General features: G+C 41.9%; 1 protein-coding gene across 7 annotated transcripts in view; it reads right to left on the reverse strand.

The window, feature by feature from the left end:
- CBLB (Cbl proto-oncogene B) overlaps nucleotides 1–16125 on the reverse strand; it is a 209838-nt gene that overhangs the window by 33941 nt on the left and 159772 nt on the right. For all 7 annotated transcript variants that reach the window (XM_054045325.1, XM_054045350.1, XM_054045346.1 and 4 more), the window contains 3 exons: nucleotides 15776–15961; nucleotides 6966–7331; nucleotides 1435–1529 (listed from right to left, as the gene is read on the reverse strand). In XM_054045325.1, the coding sequence (XP_053901300.1) occupies nucleotides 1435–1529; nucleotides 6966–7331; nucleotides 15776–15961 (647 nt within the window). The remainder of the gene's footprint in view (nucleotides 1–1434; nucleotides 1530–6965; nucleotides 7332–15775; nucleotides 15962–16125) is intronic.

Genomic DNA, 16125 nt, shown 5'->3' on the forward strand with positions numbered 1-16125 from the left:
GACCCTGAATGAGCCAGTCGTTGAGGTACGGAAACACTTGGATCCGATGTCGGCAGAGCGGGGCTGCTACAACAGCCATACAAAACTTACTATTAACTACACTATAACTGTTAAAACTATTAAAAACTACACTAAACAACTATCTACAGTACACCGAGTAAGAGCTAGGGATGTGGAGATCAGCTATGCCGCGCTCCACAGTTCCAATGACTGTCACGGGCGCTGGGTCGGCAGGGGCATATATCCGGCACCATAAGGGCGCCACTCCCGGGGGCTCCTCAGCCAACCCACCAAGTGTTGCTAGGGTAAAAAATCTTCCAACGATCGTGCGTGCACACCTAATTGGAATCGATATGAGCAAGCACTCAAAGAAGAATATATCTTTCGGTCTGTACTCCAAGGGAGGTGGACATCTAAGTGCTGGAGCAAGTCCCTTAAGCTGAGTCTTCCCAGAGCTGATCTGCAACTGGGTGTGGCCCTGCCTGTGTGTGTGTTAGAGGAGGTTTTAAGAGCCTGGCTCAGCAATACAGGTAAAAGGAGGCCCAGGCTGGGAGAACAGGTAAACTCAGTGGTATCTCAGCACATCAGGTGACTTCCCAAGGGGTCCAACCCATCACAGGGGCCAAGTAACGTAGGATAATACAATTTATAAAGAAAAAAAAAATCCATAGAGTACAACTCGTTTACAAAAGATGGTTTAGAGTGCCGTAGAATCCATTGCTTCTGTAGAAAATCACAGCCTAACCAGAAGATTCACTTGTTGCCGAGAACAACATCTTGGCATCGAATAACAAATCATACAACTCAAAGCTCAAGAGTAGCTTACATCTTGAAATGACAACATTCATCAGGCCACATTCTGGCTAGTGCGAGGAAAGTGACATCTGTTGATCCCAACTAAATGGGTGCCCATACGGTACTCTGCAACAACAGCCATACTGTGGGATCATTGTCTGGCCAGCAGCAACCCCAGGTAAAGCAGCAGATGCAGGAACGAGCACAGAAAATATAAACACCATTGCTGGGTTGGGGGTGACTCACCCCCCCCCACCCTCTCTTTACCTCTAGACCTTGTCCTACATCTCCTCTAATGAATGACTTTCAGTAGCTTCTCTGTGGGCTTAGGAGGGGAACTGAAATAGGAATGACTAACTTCCATTCTGCACTCCCACTGCCAGGAGCCTATACACAATGCCTGCCAGAATTCATCCCATTTTACTATAAAATGTATGTGACATGTTAAATTAGCATTACAATTGCTCCCATTTAGTCAACACAATTTACCTTTGAAAAAGCCCATTCAAGTCCATGGGAAATGTATCCACTAGGAGAACTTAGTTAATTCTCTTTTTTACAGTGGTTCAGAATCAGTGCAATTGTCTATGTAATTAATGCATTTCTCTTATAATAGAACACCAGATAAAGATAACTTACTTCATACTAGGGAGGATGGAGGCAGCTGTGAGAGGGGGAGAAAGTCGAGGAGGGATATCATATTCTTCATTTCCTAGATGGCCATTTGAAAATACCTGAAAAATGGACAGAAATGTTACTCGGATATTGTTACTTATACAGCATCACAGGAATGTACTGCTTTACAAGTTCAGAAAGGTCTACTCGCCCACCCGCCAGGAGCCTGAAGTCTAAACTGATGGACACAGCGCAAACACTTGCTGCAGACTTGTGTTCCTGAATCTTAGCTTCCATTAAATTATACATAAAGACTGAAACATTAATCAAGTATTAAAACTCATGCAATGTTAACTTTGAGAACTGGCAGACTTAAAACAGCAATGCAGAGGTGTGAATGGCCTTGTTTATCCAAATGGGTTAAGCCTGAAACCTAAAGATGACAATTTAGATGTCAACTGGTGAAAGGGCAGTATATGGCCTCTCCAGAGCTCAATGGCATGGCATTTTCACATTGGCTGGCTACTCAGATTGAGTAACATGACACCAGCCATGAGACTGGACCCATGAGACTGGACCCATGAAACATTACTACCAAGCTCTAATCGGAACTGTAAATGTAAACCCAATACTCTCTTAAAATTTGACTCAAATTAAAGGGCTTTCAACAAGAGTCTAGCTGGATGTAAGGGTTGGTGCTTTCTGTGTGTGAATTTGGATGGGAAAATAGTCACTCTAAACAATATCATGGAATTCTAGAGCTCCTTGCACTGGATCATGTCAAAGCACTTTACCAGCACTTATTAAATTCCAACTTCACCCCTTTGAAGTATATATAATATCCACTTTACGAAATGGAGACACAGAGGTTAAACAGCTTGTCCAAGGTCACACAGCAAACAGACAGAAGAGGCAACGCATGTCTTTCAACTGTAGTGAGTTAAATCACATATCCATCCTCTCTCTCTTCATAATACAAGTTATATATTTTCCAAGCTAAAGAAAGTTAAATTACAGTAGAGCAGCTCAGAGTTAATAGACTGGTCTAAGAATCATTACTGAACCTCTTGATAAAACTGATTTACAGTGGAATCAAGAATATTTTTCTTAGGTCATTGCTAGGGCCACAGCTATCCAATGTCTTTAAATCTATAGCTGAACAGCTTTAAATCAGCATCTTCTACTTATGGAAAAGATTTCTCAGTTTTCATGAAAATCAGGTGAAGATTGTTAAGAGTAAAGAGGTTTTAGGGCAAGATACAAAGCCCACTCACCCCAATGGCCTTAGAATAGGGCCGTCAGTCAATAAAATCTCCAAGCTATATGTTTAAGTAATTTTAAATACAATTTTAATAAAAGTAGTAATATGTGCTGGCAATCAGTATTTTCAACTTGTGTGCCTTCCTGCAAATAAACACTGACAATACAAAAATGGTATTTTTTTCAGTTTTAAAAGGCAAAGCTATACAATGGTCAGGCAATAGATTTTAAGCTCCAGAGGCATTAAAAAGACTTATTAACTCGGGGTACATCTACACTAGGGGGGGGAGTCGATTTAAGATACGCAAATTCAGCTACGTGAATAGCGTAGCTGAATTCGACGTATCGCAGCCGACTTACCCTGCTGTGAGGACGGCGGCAAAATCGACTTCTGCGGCTTTCTGTCGACGGCGCTTACTCCCACCTCCGCTGGTGGAGTAAGAGCGCCAATTCGGGGATCGATTGTCGCGTCCCAACGGGACGCGATTAATCGATCCCCGAGAGGTCGATTTCTACCCGCCGATTCAGGCGGGTAGTGTAGACCTAGCCTCACATGAAAAAGGTAGTCTCTGATATCAGTAGGGAAGTCGAACATTCCACTCTGACGAAGGGCATGTTCATTGCCTTGATGCCTAATTTTAGAACCTACAGTTTTCAGGCATATACAGCGGGTGAAAACCAACTCCTCAGAAATAATATTTTCCTAATTAAAAATACAACATGTTTTCACCTGCTTGAAAAGCAAATGGAGTAATTCAAATAGCCTTTATTGGAGAAAGTCTCAAATTAGTAATTTTAAGTACTTGAGAAGTTCTCTATTTTACATGTGCAAAGATGATCTCCAGTAATTACTGGAAAATTATGCAAGTTCTCTTTATTCCTCTAAGGCATTCTATGACCATCTTAATTTTCAAATCCATTTTTTAACCTTTGAAACTAGTTGTTCAAGTACTACAATATAGGATTTTAGCTATTTGTTTTGTCTTGTTTTAAAAATAGAGTTAGCAAAGAATTAATGGATATACTCTGTTTTCATGAAAGTATTCCTCTGACCTGTCTTAAAGGACCGAGAAATTCAAGCTAAAAAACCTGAATACACAAATACCTGTTAATCAAAAAACAAAACCAAGCACTAAAAGGGAGGGCTCGATGTAAGTTAGGATACACACTTTTCCAGTTATATTGGCAATAACCACAAGGCCAAGTGACTTTAATTACCAAAGCATTGTATTTTGGGAATACAGTGTACCTAGTTTGTCATTTTAGTCTTAAACTGAGTTTAGAGACTAAAAATAAGAGGAAGGGTCAGAACTGTGCATTACTCACATAGATATAACACATTAAGAGCAAATGAAAAAACTTCATTAATGCTCAATTTCCTATTGTCACTTTACAAAATCAACTGTAATGTTAAGAAATCCCTTGAGGATGGATGTTTTGTGGGGTTTTTTTGGTACCATGTCAATTGTTTATTTTAATCCCACTTTTATTTGAGAGTGGTTTGCTGATGTGTGACTACAACAATAATGGAACAGTACGCAAAGATACAACATAAAAAAAAGACATTGCTTAAGGGACAAATTTTAAGCCAGTCCTCCACATTATTTATTATGTGCTGGCTCTGAACTTATTCATGTGTGAAACTGCATATACATACATGCCTCTGCACTTTACATGTACAAACATTTGCAATGTATATATTAAAAATTCTAACATCTACATGCACCATTATTAGAATTTGTACCTGCAAAACCCAGCAGCACAGATGCATGAAAGCACCCACATAATTTTCCACATGCACAAATTGAGGCCTAATGGCTGAAAGCCATATCCTAATATTCCAATGAACGAAAAGCTCTGCATAATGTATTAATTTTCCTGAAGGATGCAACTACACCTTTTGTGAAAGCTGTATTTTATGACCGACAACCACAATGATACTCATGTAATGCATAAACTTGGACTTCTGACAAGTTTTATGATGTGCTCTACATTGATGCTGGCCACAGAGATGCGATATGTTTGCTTTAGGTACCATGTACTAGCAATCAACTGGGTAAATCCCTAAGACTCTGTCTGATGTTCTATATTCACTGAAAGTATATTACCAAAAATAGTTTTTGCTGACTTGTGTGCATGCAAGTTTGCCATAGGAGTCATGGACATGCATCTGAGGGCAACATTTGACCCTTATGGAAGAGATATTCTATTATTTTGAAATATCTAAAAATAACCCTACATCAAACCATTATAGAGGACAAGACTCACAATCACACTGCAGCAAGAGAATTAACTTTCAATCATTACTAATATAGAAGAACAGCTCCAATATGGGATATTTACTCTTGTATAAGAGGCAAACTATATCTGACCTTCTACCTCCAATACCAGCTACTGGCCTTTAGATGGCCCTATACATAACTGTTCTCAGGAAAGATGCTAATAGTACAGTAAAATGTGTATCATTTCTTTTAGGAAGCTTGTAAGACAGTGAAAGGTAGTTAAAATAGAAGCACATTCTCCAACTTAACAACTATGCTGGATATTGTTTCCCGTTAAGATTCATTAAGATGTCAGCAGAGATTTCACTAGATTTTCACTGCTTTGGGTACTTTTTCTAGAGTGATTTTTGATCACATCAGAATATCTGCTATAATGTGGCTCTGCCTCACCCACCAATTTCATAACTTTCAATATCAGGACTCTAGTACTAAAAAGCAGCATTAGACATCTGTTCCATTTTCAAAATTAATCACATTTATTTGGACATATTATATGCAATTGTCCAGAGCTGCCATAATGGATTCTGAGCCTACTTGCAGTTTTGGAGGCAGAACTCACTGGCTCAAAATGCTAGTGGAGTTAAAAATAATTTGAACAGATTCGTGCCATACTTGTGGACAGGGGAAGTTGCCCATGCCACACCATACTACTCAGCCCGGCCCAGGAGAAAATCACACAGGCCTCTCCCTTCGTCGGGCCACAAGAAAGCCAGGGCCTCGAAGGGAAGTTGCAAATAGCATCATCCTCCATCTCCCAATCCCCTTCACCATAGAGAGCTGATGAGGCATCCTCTAAGCCTGGCTCCTTCGCATCAAAAATTGCTACCTCCAAGCTACCCATGTCTGCCCTACCAGCCACTGCTGGTTACTGCAGCTCCAACAGCAGGTACCCTGCATCTCCCTATTCAAGTCCACAGGAGTACAGAGAACCAGACAAAGATCCAGCTGCAAAAATGGATGTTATTGCAATTAACTGCAACAAGAACGAGCAGAGATACAATAGCTCAATTCTAGTTATGCTAATACTGCAACCTTATGGCTTTCCTTCAAAGAGGTTTACAGGAGTGATAATATCAAATTGAGGATTGCAGCACATGGAGTCGTGACTAAGGGCACTTTGGGTACGTCTACACTGTGATAAAATACCCGTGGCAAGGCGGCAGCTGGCCTGGATCAGTTGACTCGGGCTTGTGGGTAGAGGGCTGCAGGGCTATAAAATTGCAGTACAGATGCTAGGGCTTAGGGTGGAGCCTGGGCTCTGAGACCTTACAATAGGGGAGGGTCTTGGAGCTTGGTCTCCAGTCCGAGCATGTACACCGCAGTTTTATAGGTGCGCAGCCTGGGCCCTGCAAGCCCAAGTCAGCTGACCCAGGCTCTGAGACTAGATGCTGTGGGTTTTTTAATCACAATATCGATGTGCTCTTTTTACTGTAAAAAAAAGGCAATTTATACATTTGATTTATACATATATATATATATACACACACACACACACACACCCCGGTATACAAGGTATCTGACTTATAATTTGTTCTCCCTTTTTTTAAATGTATAAGCTATGACACGTGCATTTATTATTTACACATATTTTCGTGGTTTGCTGTGGTTACAGAGTCTGCATCTCATCTAAGACTGGAGCATTTACCAATAAATGCATATGTAACTTTAATATGGTATTTCCAAAGACAACATATAACTGAAGTCAGTAACAGCATCAACTCTAAGGATCATTTGCTAGAAGAATATAGCAAATCTAGAATAGTTTTTCCTGCGCTGCCATTTTTGTGATGGCTTCAAGTTAAAATTAAATCCTAACTGAACCTCATTTACTGCTTCTTTAAATTAGAGTTTAATGAGCCTCTCTTATTTACAGCCTATTAAGTATCGCCAGGAAAGCTTCAAATGAAGCAGATTGACATCAGCCAACATAAATGGCACTTTAACCAATGTGAGACTTCGCGTTGGATTAACACATAAAATTAGGCTTCACGCTTTGTGCCCTGCATCTCTTACCTTGGCACCTTCTAAAGGCAAATCATGGCGTCTATGTTTTCTCATAAATCCTGGGTCAGAACCCATTCGGTTGTGCCTTCCATTTATATTCGAACTTGCAGTGAGTCCTGGTTTGGGGGAACTGTCATTTAAGATTCGACATCCTATTAATGGACTTGTCCCAAACACATCTCTGGGGCACCAGGCTTCAAGTGGCACAGGCTGGTCTCTGGAAGGCACACTTTCAGGATGATGCAAATGTCTACTTATCCTGTTGTCCGGCGGGATAGGAGGGGGTCTCTCAGGTGGAGGCGGAGGAGGATCTCGCAAGGGAGGTGGTGGTGCAGGGAGGGGTTTATCCTGTTTCCTCACCATACATGGAGAAGACTAAACAAAACCAGAAATTAAAATAAATTAAGTCTATGGATGTACAACTCATGAAAATGTACCGCTTTACCTTTTTTGTCTAAGGGACAAACTTCAGGCAGAGGCTAAGTAGGCATTTGTTTAAGATGCGAGATCTTAAGGTGGCATCATAATAGTATTGGGACGCATCAATATGCCAATCCCAACCCCCCTCTGCTCCACCAGTGGGGTTCTTGATCAGCAACTCTCCCTTCAGAAAACATATTCCCATTTCCGCAGGGGTGGAGGGGATTGGGGGGAGGAAGGGCTGGCATCTCTGGGTGATGAAACTTCTCCAGAATCCTCCTTTGCTCTGGCTTCCACAATACCTTCTTTGAAGCACTGCTACAGGCCATGCAAAGGATTCTGGGACATATTTGGGAGCTCAAAATGTCTTCTGCAGAAAAAAAACACATTTTTGGAGTGGGGAATAACACAGTAAAATGGACTGGGTGGCGAGGGAGGGAGAAAAGGAGCATGGAGCAGCAGTGGTTAGGGACCAGGAGGCAGAATGGATAAGTCCCATTTTTGTTTAGGACACATATGCATCTATGGTCAACTCTGCTCTTTACATGTCATCTACTACTAGAACAAACTTGTTCAAGTCACTCAGGTGACATGCTCACTGTATACTTGCAGTTCACACACAGTACATTTCCTCTCTCAGAGCATTTCCTTGTTCAGATTTGAACAGCATTAGAAATTAAATGAAATATATTTTAAAACTGTTTGCAAAAATAATGAACCCAAGCATATTTTAAAAAGCAGGAAACTGGTCAAAGGAATATATCTAGGGAGTTATAATGCTTCTATAAGCGTAGTATATGAGAAAAAAAGGCATTTTCATAAGAATTAGATTATCAACACCACCTTGCAAAATTACGCTCCTCAAGTCATCTGAGGTGTCCACCCACACAAAAATCATTACTATTAATCATCATGGTAAAAGGTAAACAAATTTTGTGCCTGGATGGTATAGAATTTTGCAAGGCTGCATTGTTTTTCTGAAAGATATGCTCTAGGAATTATTTTGGCTAAGTTTTATAGCTTGTATTACAGTAGAACCTCAGACTTATGAACACCAGAATTATGAACTGACCAGTCAACCACACACCTCATTTTGAACCAGAAGAATGCAATCAGGTAGCAGCAAAGCCAAGAGACAGACACACATACACACGCACAAAAAAACAAATACAGTACAATACTGCATTAAACAAACTACTAAAAAAAATAAAGGGAAAGCAGAATTTTTCTTCTGCATAGTAAAGTTTCAAAGCTGCATTAAATCAATCTTCAGTTGTGAACTTTTGAAAGAATAACCTAACGTTTTGTTCAGAGTTATAAAACATTTCAGAGTTACGAACAACCTCCATTCCCAACGTGTTCGTAACTCTGATGTTCTCCTGTATAGAGCATGCCAGACTAGATCACAATGGTCCTTTCTGGCCGGGGGATCTAGGAATATTAACACTACAAGAAAAATAACCCACAATTTTGCTGAAAGGAAGAAAGCACTGCATTTAGCCTTACACTGCAGGTACTCCCTCAATGAATTTCTAGGGCAACAGTCTAACTCCTTTAATCACACTAAATACTAACTTATTCCACTAGTAGACCGCCACTGAAATAAGTGGAACTACTTCTCAGGTGCTATTCAACATGAGTAAAAGTGGCTAAATCTAGCTTCTACTTAATGAACTTTTCCAAGAAGGCTACAAGGTAGGGCTGGTCAAAAAATTTCTGTCAAAATTGTTTTTCAAAGAAAATTGGGTTTTTGATAAACATTTTTTGTGGTAAGGGTCTTTCTGTGAAAAATTGCAACTTTTCATTGCAAACCTGGAAATTCAGTGTTGGGTTTTTGTTTTTCAACTAAAAATCAACTTTTTTTCAAACAGCTTTACTGCGAAGTTTTTAACAAAATATAATTTTCTAGTAAATAGTGGTACACCTCTACCCAGATATAACGCTGTCCTCGGGAGCCAAAAAATCTTACTGCATTATAGGTGAAACCTTGTTATATCAAACTTGCTTTGATCCACCGGAGTGCGCTTTACCTGGTTATATCCGAATTCGTGTTATATCGGGGTAGAGGTGTATTTGGCGGAGGTAGCTGAAATTTTTTGATTTCACAGAAGAACAGTGGACTATATACAATATTGAAAAATACATTTTCTGTGTGGGGTGCAAAGAATTCAATATATACTCCAAAAGAAGGAGTAGTGTGTTTCTTTCCCTTTGTGCTACACTAAAGAGTAGGGCACTCCTCGACCCCTTGATCTGAGATTTTCAGTTAGTGTTCATTCGGCCCATGCATGGGCCTTATGCCTCCTTGTGACAGATACGTAGCGGTGCACAGGTGAATTGCCCTTAGTTCCTTCTCCACTCAAACATCCCGTTATGAAGAGTCTGAAGCAGAGGGGAAATAGGACAGGTAGTGGCGAACCCACAGGGGGACACATCTCAACGAACAATTATTGCACAAAATGAGTAACCTCTTCTTCTTTGAGTAGTGTCCCTATGGGTGTTCCACTTCAGGTGACTTCCAAACAGTAACCACAAATGGCAGAGGAAACTTCACAGTAGAGTTCAGAACTGCAGAACCAAGTGCCGCATCAAATGTGACAGCATGGCTCTGGGCATAATGATTTGAAAGAGTATATACTGAAGCCCATGTAGCGGCCCTACATATTTCAGATACTGGTACATTCTTCAGTAATGCCATAGGGCAGGGGTGGCCAAACTGTGGCTCGTGAACCACATGAAGCTCTTTTTTCATTGAAGTGCGGCTTGTGGAGCTCCCTAGCGCCCCCCCCCCCGCTTTCCTCCCCCCATTCCCACGTACCAGCCCGGGGGACTTTTGCCCAGAGATCCAGTCTTTTCTGGGCCTTGTCATATGGTATAGACTTAGACAAGTGCTGCCTACCCTACTACTGTTTCCTGCATCCAGGAAGTTAGGTTGAGGGTCAGGTTAAGTCAGAATCCTTAGGTGGAACATGCTTCTTCTTTCGTATGGCTTGGGTAGGTAGCAACAACTACAAATTTATATCTAAAGTTTGAGAACCAGCACACTGCCAGCAAAGGAACGAATGGGACATTCAGATATGATGTGCTCTATTGCTTGACCAGTCGCATACCCAGTGTTTGCCTCATTTTCCATTTAAAGAGGGTTTGTCCACATCTCCCATGAGATGTCCTGATGTAATTCAATCTGCCAGAGTCTGACATGAATCAAACCCCGGTGGTTCCTCAACAGGATGAGCAATGAGCTGTTTGTTTTGAGAGGTCGAATTGCTCCATGTGACTCTCCATTGAGCCTCAGCATCAAAGTTGGGTGAAAGGATCTTAATACGGTTCCATAGAGGGTTGCAGGATTTTAATCTCGTCTTTGGCGGTTCTGCAGGTCACAGTGCAGTGGGATTTCCGTATTTGCATTGACATGATTAAGAAAGCGAGATGTCTGAGCAGCTCTTCTAATCTGTGGAGGCTGGATGTGCGATAGGACCGGGAGCCAGTCAACTGGAGTAGATTTGAGTGTCTTCAACACTATGCACATAGCATTATTGAGTTGAGCGTCAAGGAGTTTAGTTTCACAGTGGTAGCTGTGTTAGTCTGTATCAGCAAAAACAATGATGAGTACTTGTGGCCCCTTAGAGGCTAACAAATTTATTTGGGCATAAGCTTTCGTGGGTTAAAGCCCACTTCATCAGATGCATGGAGTGAAAAATACAGTAGGAAGATATATATAGCAGTACATGATGGGAGTTGTCTTACCAAGTGGGACAATTATCAACAGGATGAAAAAACACTTTTGTAGTGGTAATCCGGGTGGCTCAATTCAAACAGTTAACAAGAACGTGTGAGTAACAGGAGGGGCAAATTGGCATGAGGAAATTAGGGGTTTTTTTTGTTTTTTTTTTCTTGTAGTCTTTATTCAGGCCTAATTGATGATGGTATATATCACACTAGTAGATGTGCAGGTGAACGAGTGCCTGATGGTGTGGCTGATGTGATTAGGTCCTATGATGGTGTCCCTTGAATAGATATGGAGTTTAGTGTGACTGCTATGAGACCACACTGCACAATATTCAGCTGCAGAACATACCAAGTTAATTGTTGCAGTTTGTAAGGTCCATGGACTGGAGCCCCATGATGTTCCGGTCAATTTTCTGATAAGCGCAACATGAGAACTGACCTTATCGCAAGTGTTCTTGAGGTGTTGTCAAAAGGTCAAACTCCAGTCCAGTATAATGTCAAGATACTTTGGATTAGCTTCATGGCTGACGCTCTCACTGCAGAACTGCACATCAAGTTTGGTATTAGCCATTTTATTGTTCAGATGGAAAGCAGTTACCATGGATCTCTTTTGGATTAGGCGTACATTTCCAGCATTGGAAATAATCAGCCATTGTGCTAAGATCTCGGGTTAGGGTGCAGCTGATGATATGGAGGCTTGTATGCTGAACTGCTAGGGCAATATAATCCGCATACATTAATTTATTTGACTCCGTCGCTGGTATATCCACAGTGTATAGATTAAAAAGTATTGGGGCCAGGACAGAGGCCTGAGGGATGCCCAAGTTAAAAGTTCTTGGTCTAGTGATCTGGCCATTGAGGTGTACCTTACAGCAGTGGTCCCCAGTCATTGCCGGGATCGTTCATTGGCAGAGAATGACACAGGAGACCTTGAAGAGGAGACCCTGCCTCCAGACAGTGTTGTATACTGAGGACAGATCAACAAGGGTCATTCCTGTCTTCAACCTGCATTGGAATCCTGATTCAATGTGGCTGGTAAGTGAAGCTATGGTGGTTTTACAAACATCCTAAAAATCGACAGGTAAGAAGTACATCCCATGTGGCCACCGCAAGGCTTTCACCCCCTGCTGGACAAAAGAATTCGAGTCTCTCCTGAGGGAATAAAAAAAAGAGCAGCAACCCAGATTAAGCCATTGCAGTGCTTGAGTCCTTGAATTCGGCAAGCCTAGAAAGGTGGAAAGACCACTGAAAGCCTTGATTTCACCCATTTGAGCCTTAAGGCATGGGATCCCAGGCAGTAACGCACAACTCAGCCAAGGTGACAGCAAATGCTGTTGCCTCATTTTCTTTCTAACAGCAAGACACTGACAGACAAGATTACACGCCAGGAGGTCCAGTGGGAACTCCACAGAAGATTTCAACAATGCCCAGAAGAATCCCCACTCTCCTCCCCATATTCTGTCGAGGAGATCAATGTTGCACTGTTGGAAACCATAACGCTTTTTACCCACCTGTTTACACGTGGGTGGAATAGTGGCAGGTGTCTGCCACACTGTCTTAGTCTGATCTAGGAGCTCCTCGCCGATGGGTGATGCCACCCTGGAGAGTGTTGCTGACTGCAAGGTAGTTGTGCTGCGAATCCTTGATCTCAGAGGAATTTGAAGAATGACAGCAATCCTTTTTATGAGGTCTTGAAATTGTTGAAAATAATCTACTATGGATAGTGGTGGAGGCATAATCACCTCGTCCGGAGATGAGGATAAAATATGTGTTTGAGGAGTGGCCTCCTTACCTGCCTTAGCTTCCTGCTCCTCAAATGTCTCCTCCTGTGGGGGAGCAGGTTGGGAAGGAAAGTGCTGTACAACTCTGGCCTCCCTGAGACAGTACCAGTGGTCTGGCAAATTGCTGTCAATAGGCAACACACGGGTCCCAGGGTAGCCATTGCAGTGGGGGAAGGGGCAATATGGAAGTGAAGGTGGCATGCAGTGGAGGTTCCACCACCCTTGATAATAAGCCTGATTTTCCCTATGACTTTCAGAGAATGGATTCCTGAAGGGATATGTTGGAGAATCCTCAAAAGAAATAGAGGATATTAACTGGAGGTCTCCTTCATTCTCCTCTATCTCATCTAAAGGAGGCGCACCCACAGAAAACAGCGAAGAGTCCTGTGGTACCAGATGAGGTAGTCCAGGGATCCAGTCTCAGTATCGAAAGAGACTCAGTACCCAGGAGTGGGTTCATCCATTATTAAGAGGTCCTTAGTACATCTCAACTCCTGCGGTACCAAATAGGGGACTGGCACTGATTTGGAAGCCGAGGCCACAGTCACCAAAGCTGATGATACCGCCGATAGTGGGCGTACCAAAGCAGGCACTGATGGTGTCTAGTGCCATTCCTTGCTCAGTGCAGAGGGTGCTGCATGCCTGGGTACCGACAGCTGAGCTGAATGCATGGGTACCGACATTTGGCTGGACTCAACGGTGCCAGTCACAAGTGTCTATGCTTGCCCTCCTTGCTGGTAAAAGGTAGCAAGGCCCTAACGAAGCCATCTCTCACCTCATGCTCTGGGATTTTACTGCCCCATTCATACCAGAGGGGTGTCCTTCAACTCAATAGTACCAAGTTGAGAGATTAAGTCTTCAGAGACTGTAGATCTCTCCAGGAACCTGGACTTTTTCTGAGCTGGCTCCTTAAAGTGACTGTCGGTGCTCCTCTTTTTGGAAGTCTTCCCTGAAGCCTCCAAAGTCTCACCTTTCTTAGGGGAAGTCTGCGCCGATGTAGAAGAGACATTGGATCTGTCAGGAGACAGATGTACCGAGGAGCGGGGAGTCCTCTTGATGTGACTCAGAAGCTGGCCAAAGAGAGCAATCCATCATTAGGGATCTAAGTTTAATCTCCGTGTTTTTCCTTACCCTGGACTTGAGGGCCAGGCAGAAGTTGCACTTCTGGGAGACGTGGGACTCCCCCAAGCAACGGACACACTTAAAGTGGCCATTTTAAAGAGGTATAGCCTCTCGGCAAAAGAGGCAACATTTGAAACCAAGCCAGGCATGTCCTGCCAGGAAAAAAAAAAAAAAATCCTCTCACAGCTTATCTAGCTAACTATAACAACTAACTATAAAAACTATCGTAACCACTATAGAAATATTAGAAAAGCCAAGGAGCGCTCAAGGAGAACACGCTAGGGCTGAGTCTCAGGCTGAGGCAGCTGAGAAGGAACATAGGATGGTTCGCCCTTGCACACCTATATAGCCTCAGTAACCAGCACAAGGAGGTATAGGACGCGTGCATGGGCTGAATGGACACTAACTAAAAATATGCACACCTGAAGTGGAGCCCACAGGGCCGTTACTCAAAGAAGTTTGTGCTACTGAGTGAATTTGAGCACTAGCTGTAAGACCATAGCCTCTTTAGCTCCAGTTTAAGTTAAATGACAGAGTTAATTAAAAATGCTAGGGATGAGGAAACATTTTTATATACCTCATTTGTTTTGGCTAAGTATTATGCTACTAGAATTAAATTTAATTTCAAAAGAAAGCTGAGCGTCAAGTGTAAAGGCAAAATATTGAGAAAATAAATAGTGTGTTTATCATTGGACTGCCATGCACACATACATGCTAATACAGATTTCAAAACATGCCTTCAACATTTAAGCGAATTCTTACATTTGTACACCAATTACAATAAAATGGTTCTCTCATAATAGAGAAAATTCAAGACACTTAAATCCAGTATTTTATATATATTTTCCTTCAGACTTTCAAATACATCATTTTTAAAACTGTTCTAAATCACCAGTTTTCTTCATACACAAATACGGTATGTATTCATTGTGTACACATTTATTATTTCCTTTTCTAAACCATTTGAAAAATGGATCCTAATTTATCACACCTTAAGTTTTTGATAGCTAGATATTTGCATATTTTTTTCTTGCTAGGACATTATGGAAAAGAGTGTAAATCATCATTTGATTACAGCATGCAATTTTAATGCAGATAATGATCTTTTAAATGTACTTTAGAGTACTTTCAGTTGCTGTTTAATGTTGCAAATCAGGGACTATTAGAGGGACTTGTTCCATCAGAGTATGTCAATACCATAGTTTTAAAATAGTGAAATATAAGCATGGGGCTAATCACATGTAATACTGCAATCAAAACAGCGAAATATAAGCTTGGAGCTAAGCCGGTGTGACACTGCCATCAAAGAAATCATGTTTGTGTCATTAGCTTAGGGTGACCAGACAGCAAGTGTGAAAAATCGGGACAGGGTGTGTGCGTGTGTGTGTGGGGGGGGTAATAGGAGCCCATATTAAAAAAGCCCCAAATACTGGGACTGTCCCTATAAAATTGGGACATCTGGTCACCCTACATTAGCTGACTCTGCAAGATGTCATATAGGGGGACGGCCATAGGCTCTGATCCCAGGTTCACTGAAGGCAACAAGTCTTTCCACTGATTTAAAGGAGGCTTTGATCAGGACCTTATTTAGTGAATTGGGACATGTTAGAATTACATAGGGACTTGGTAGAAGGCCTAGGGGATATTTTGGATGTAGCCAACTTTAAAAAAATGCACTAGCCAATCTCTAAAAAAATGCACCCTAAAACTAACAAGCATCATTTCTCATAATTCAGTTAGACAGAAACATGGTAAAATAAGATTTACCTTTGGTGAGCCAGTAGGGCTGACACAAGGTGACCGTGCTACCCCCTTCTGAATGAGATCCAGACGAGGAGGCACCGGTGGGAGACTAAGATGGGGAATTTGCAGGGGGTCTGGAGGTGGCTTTCTTCTCTGTGTAAGCGGAGAGGATCCTGGAGAAGTCACTGGTGAATTCTGTCTTTCATTGCACTTCAATACAAAAAAGAGCACATTACTAGTGTTTACCTGATCCCATTAAGATTACAGCTTTCATTGCTTGATTAAGGCATTTGATATTTGGAAGGTGCTCTAGTCATCTGCTAGAAGTGCTCACCACCCCGCTTCTCTTGATTAACTGACACTCACTTTGCAAG

This window comes from Malaclemys terrapin, chromosome 1 (genome assembly GCF_027887155.1).
Source record: "Malaclemys terrapin pileata isolate rMalTer1 chromosome 1, rMalTer1.hap1, whole genome shotgun sequence".
NCBI lineage: Eukaryota > Metazoa > Chordata > Testudines > Emydidae > Malaclemys > Malaclemys terrapin.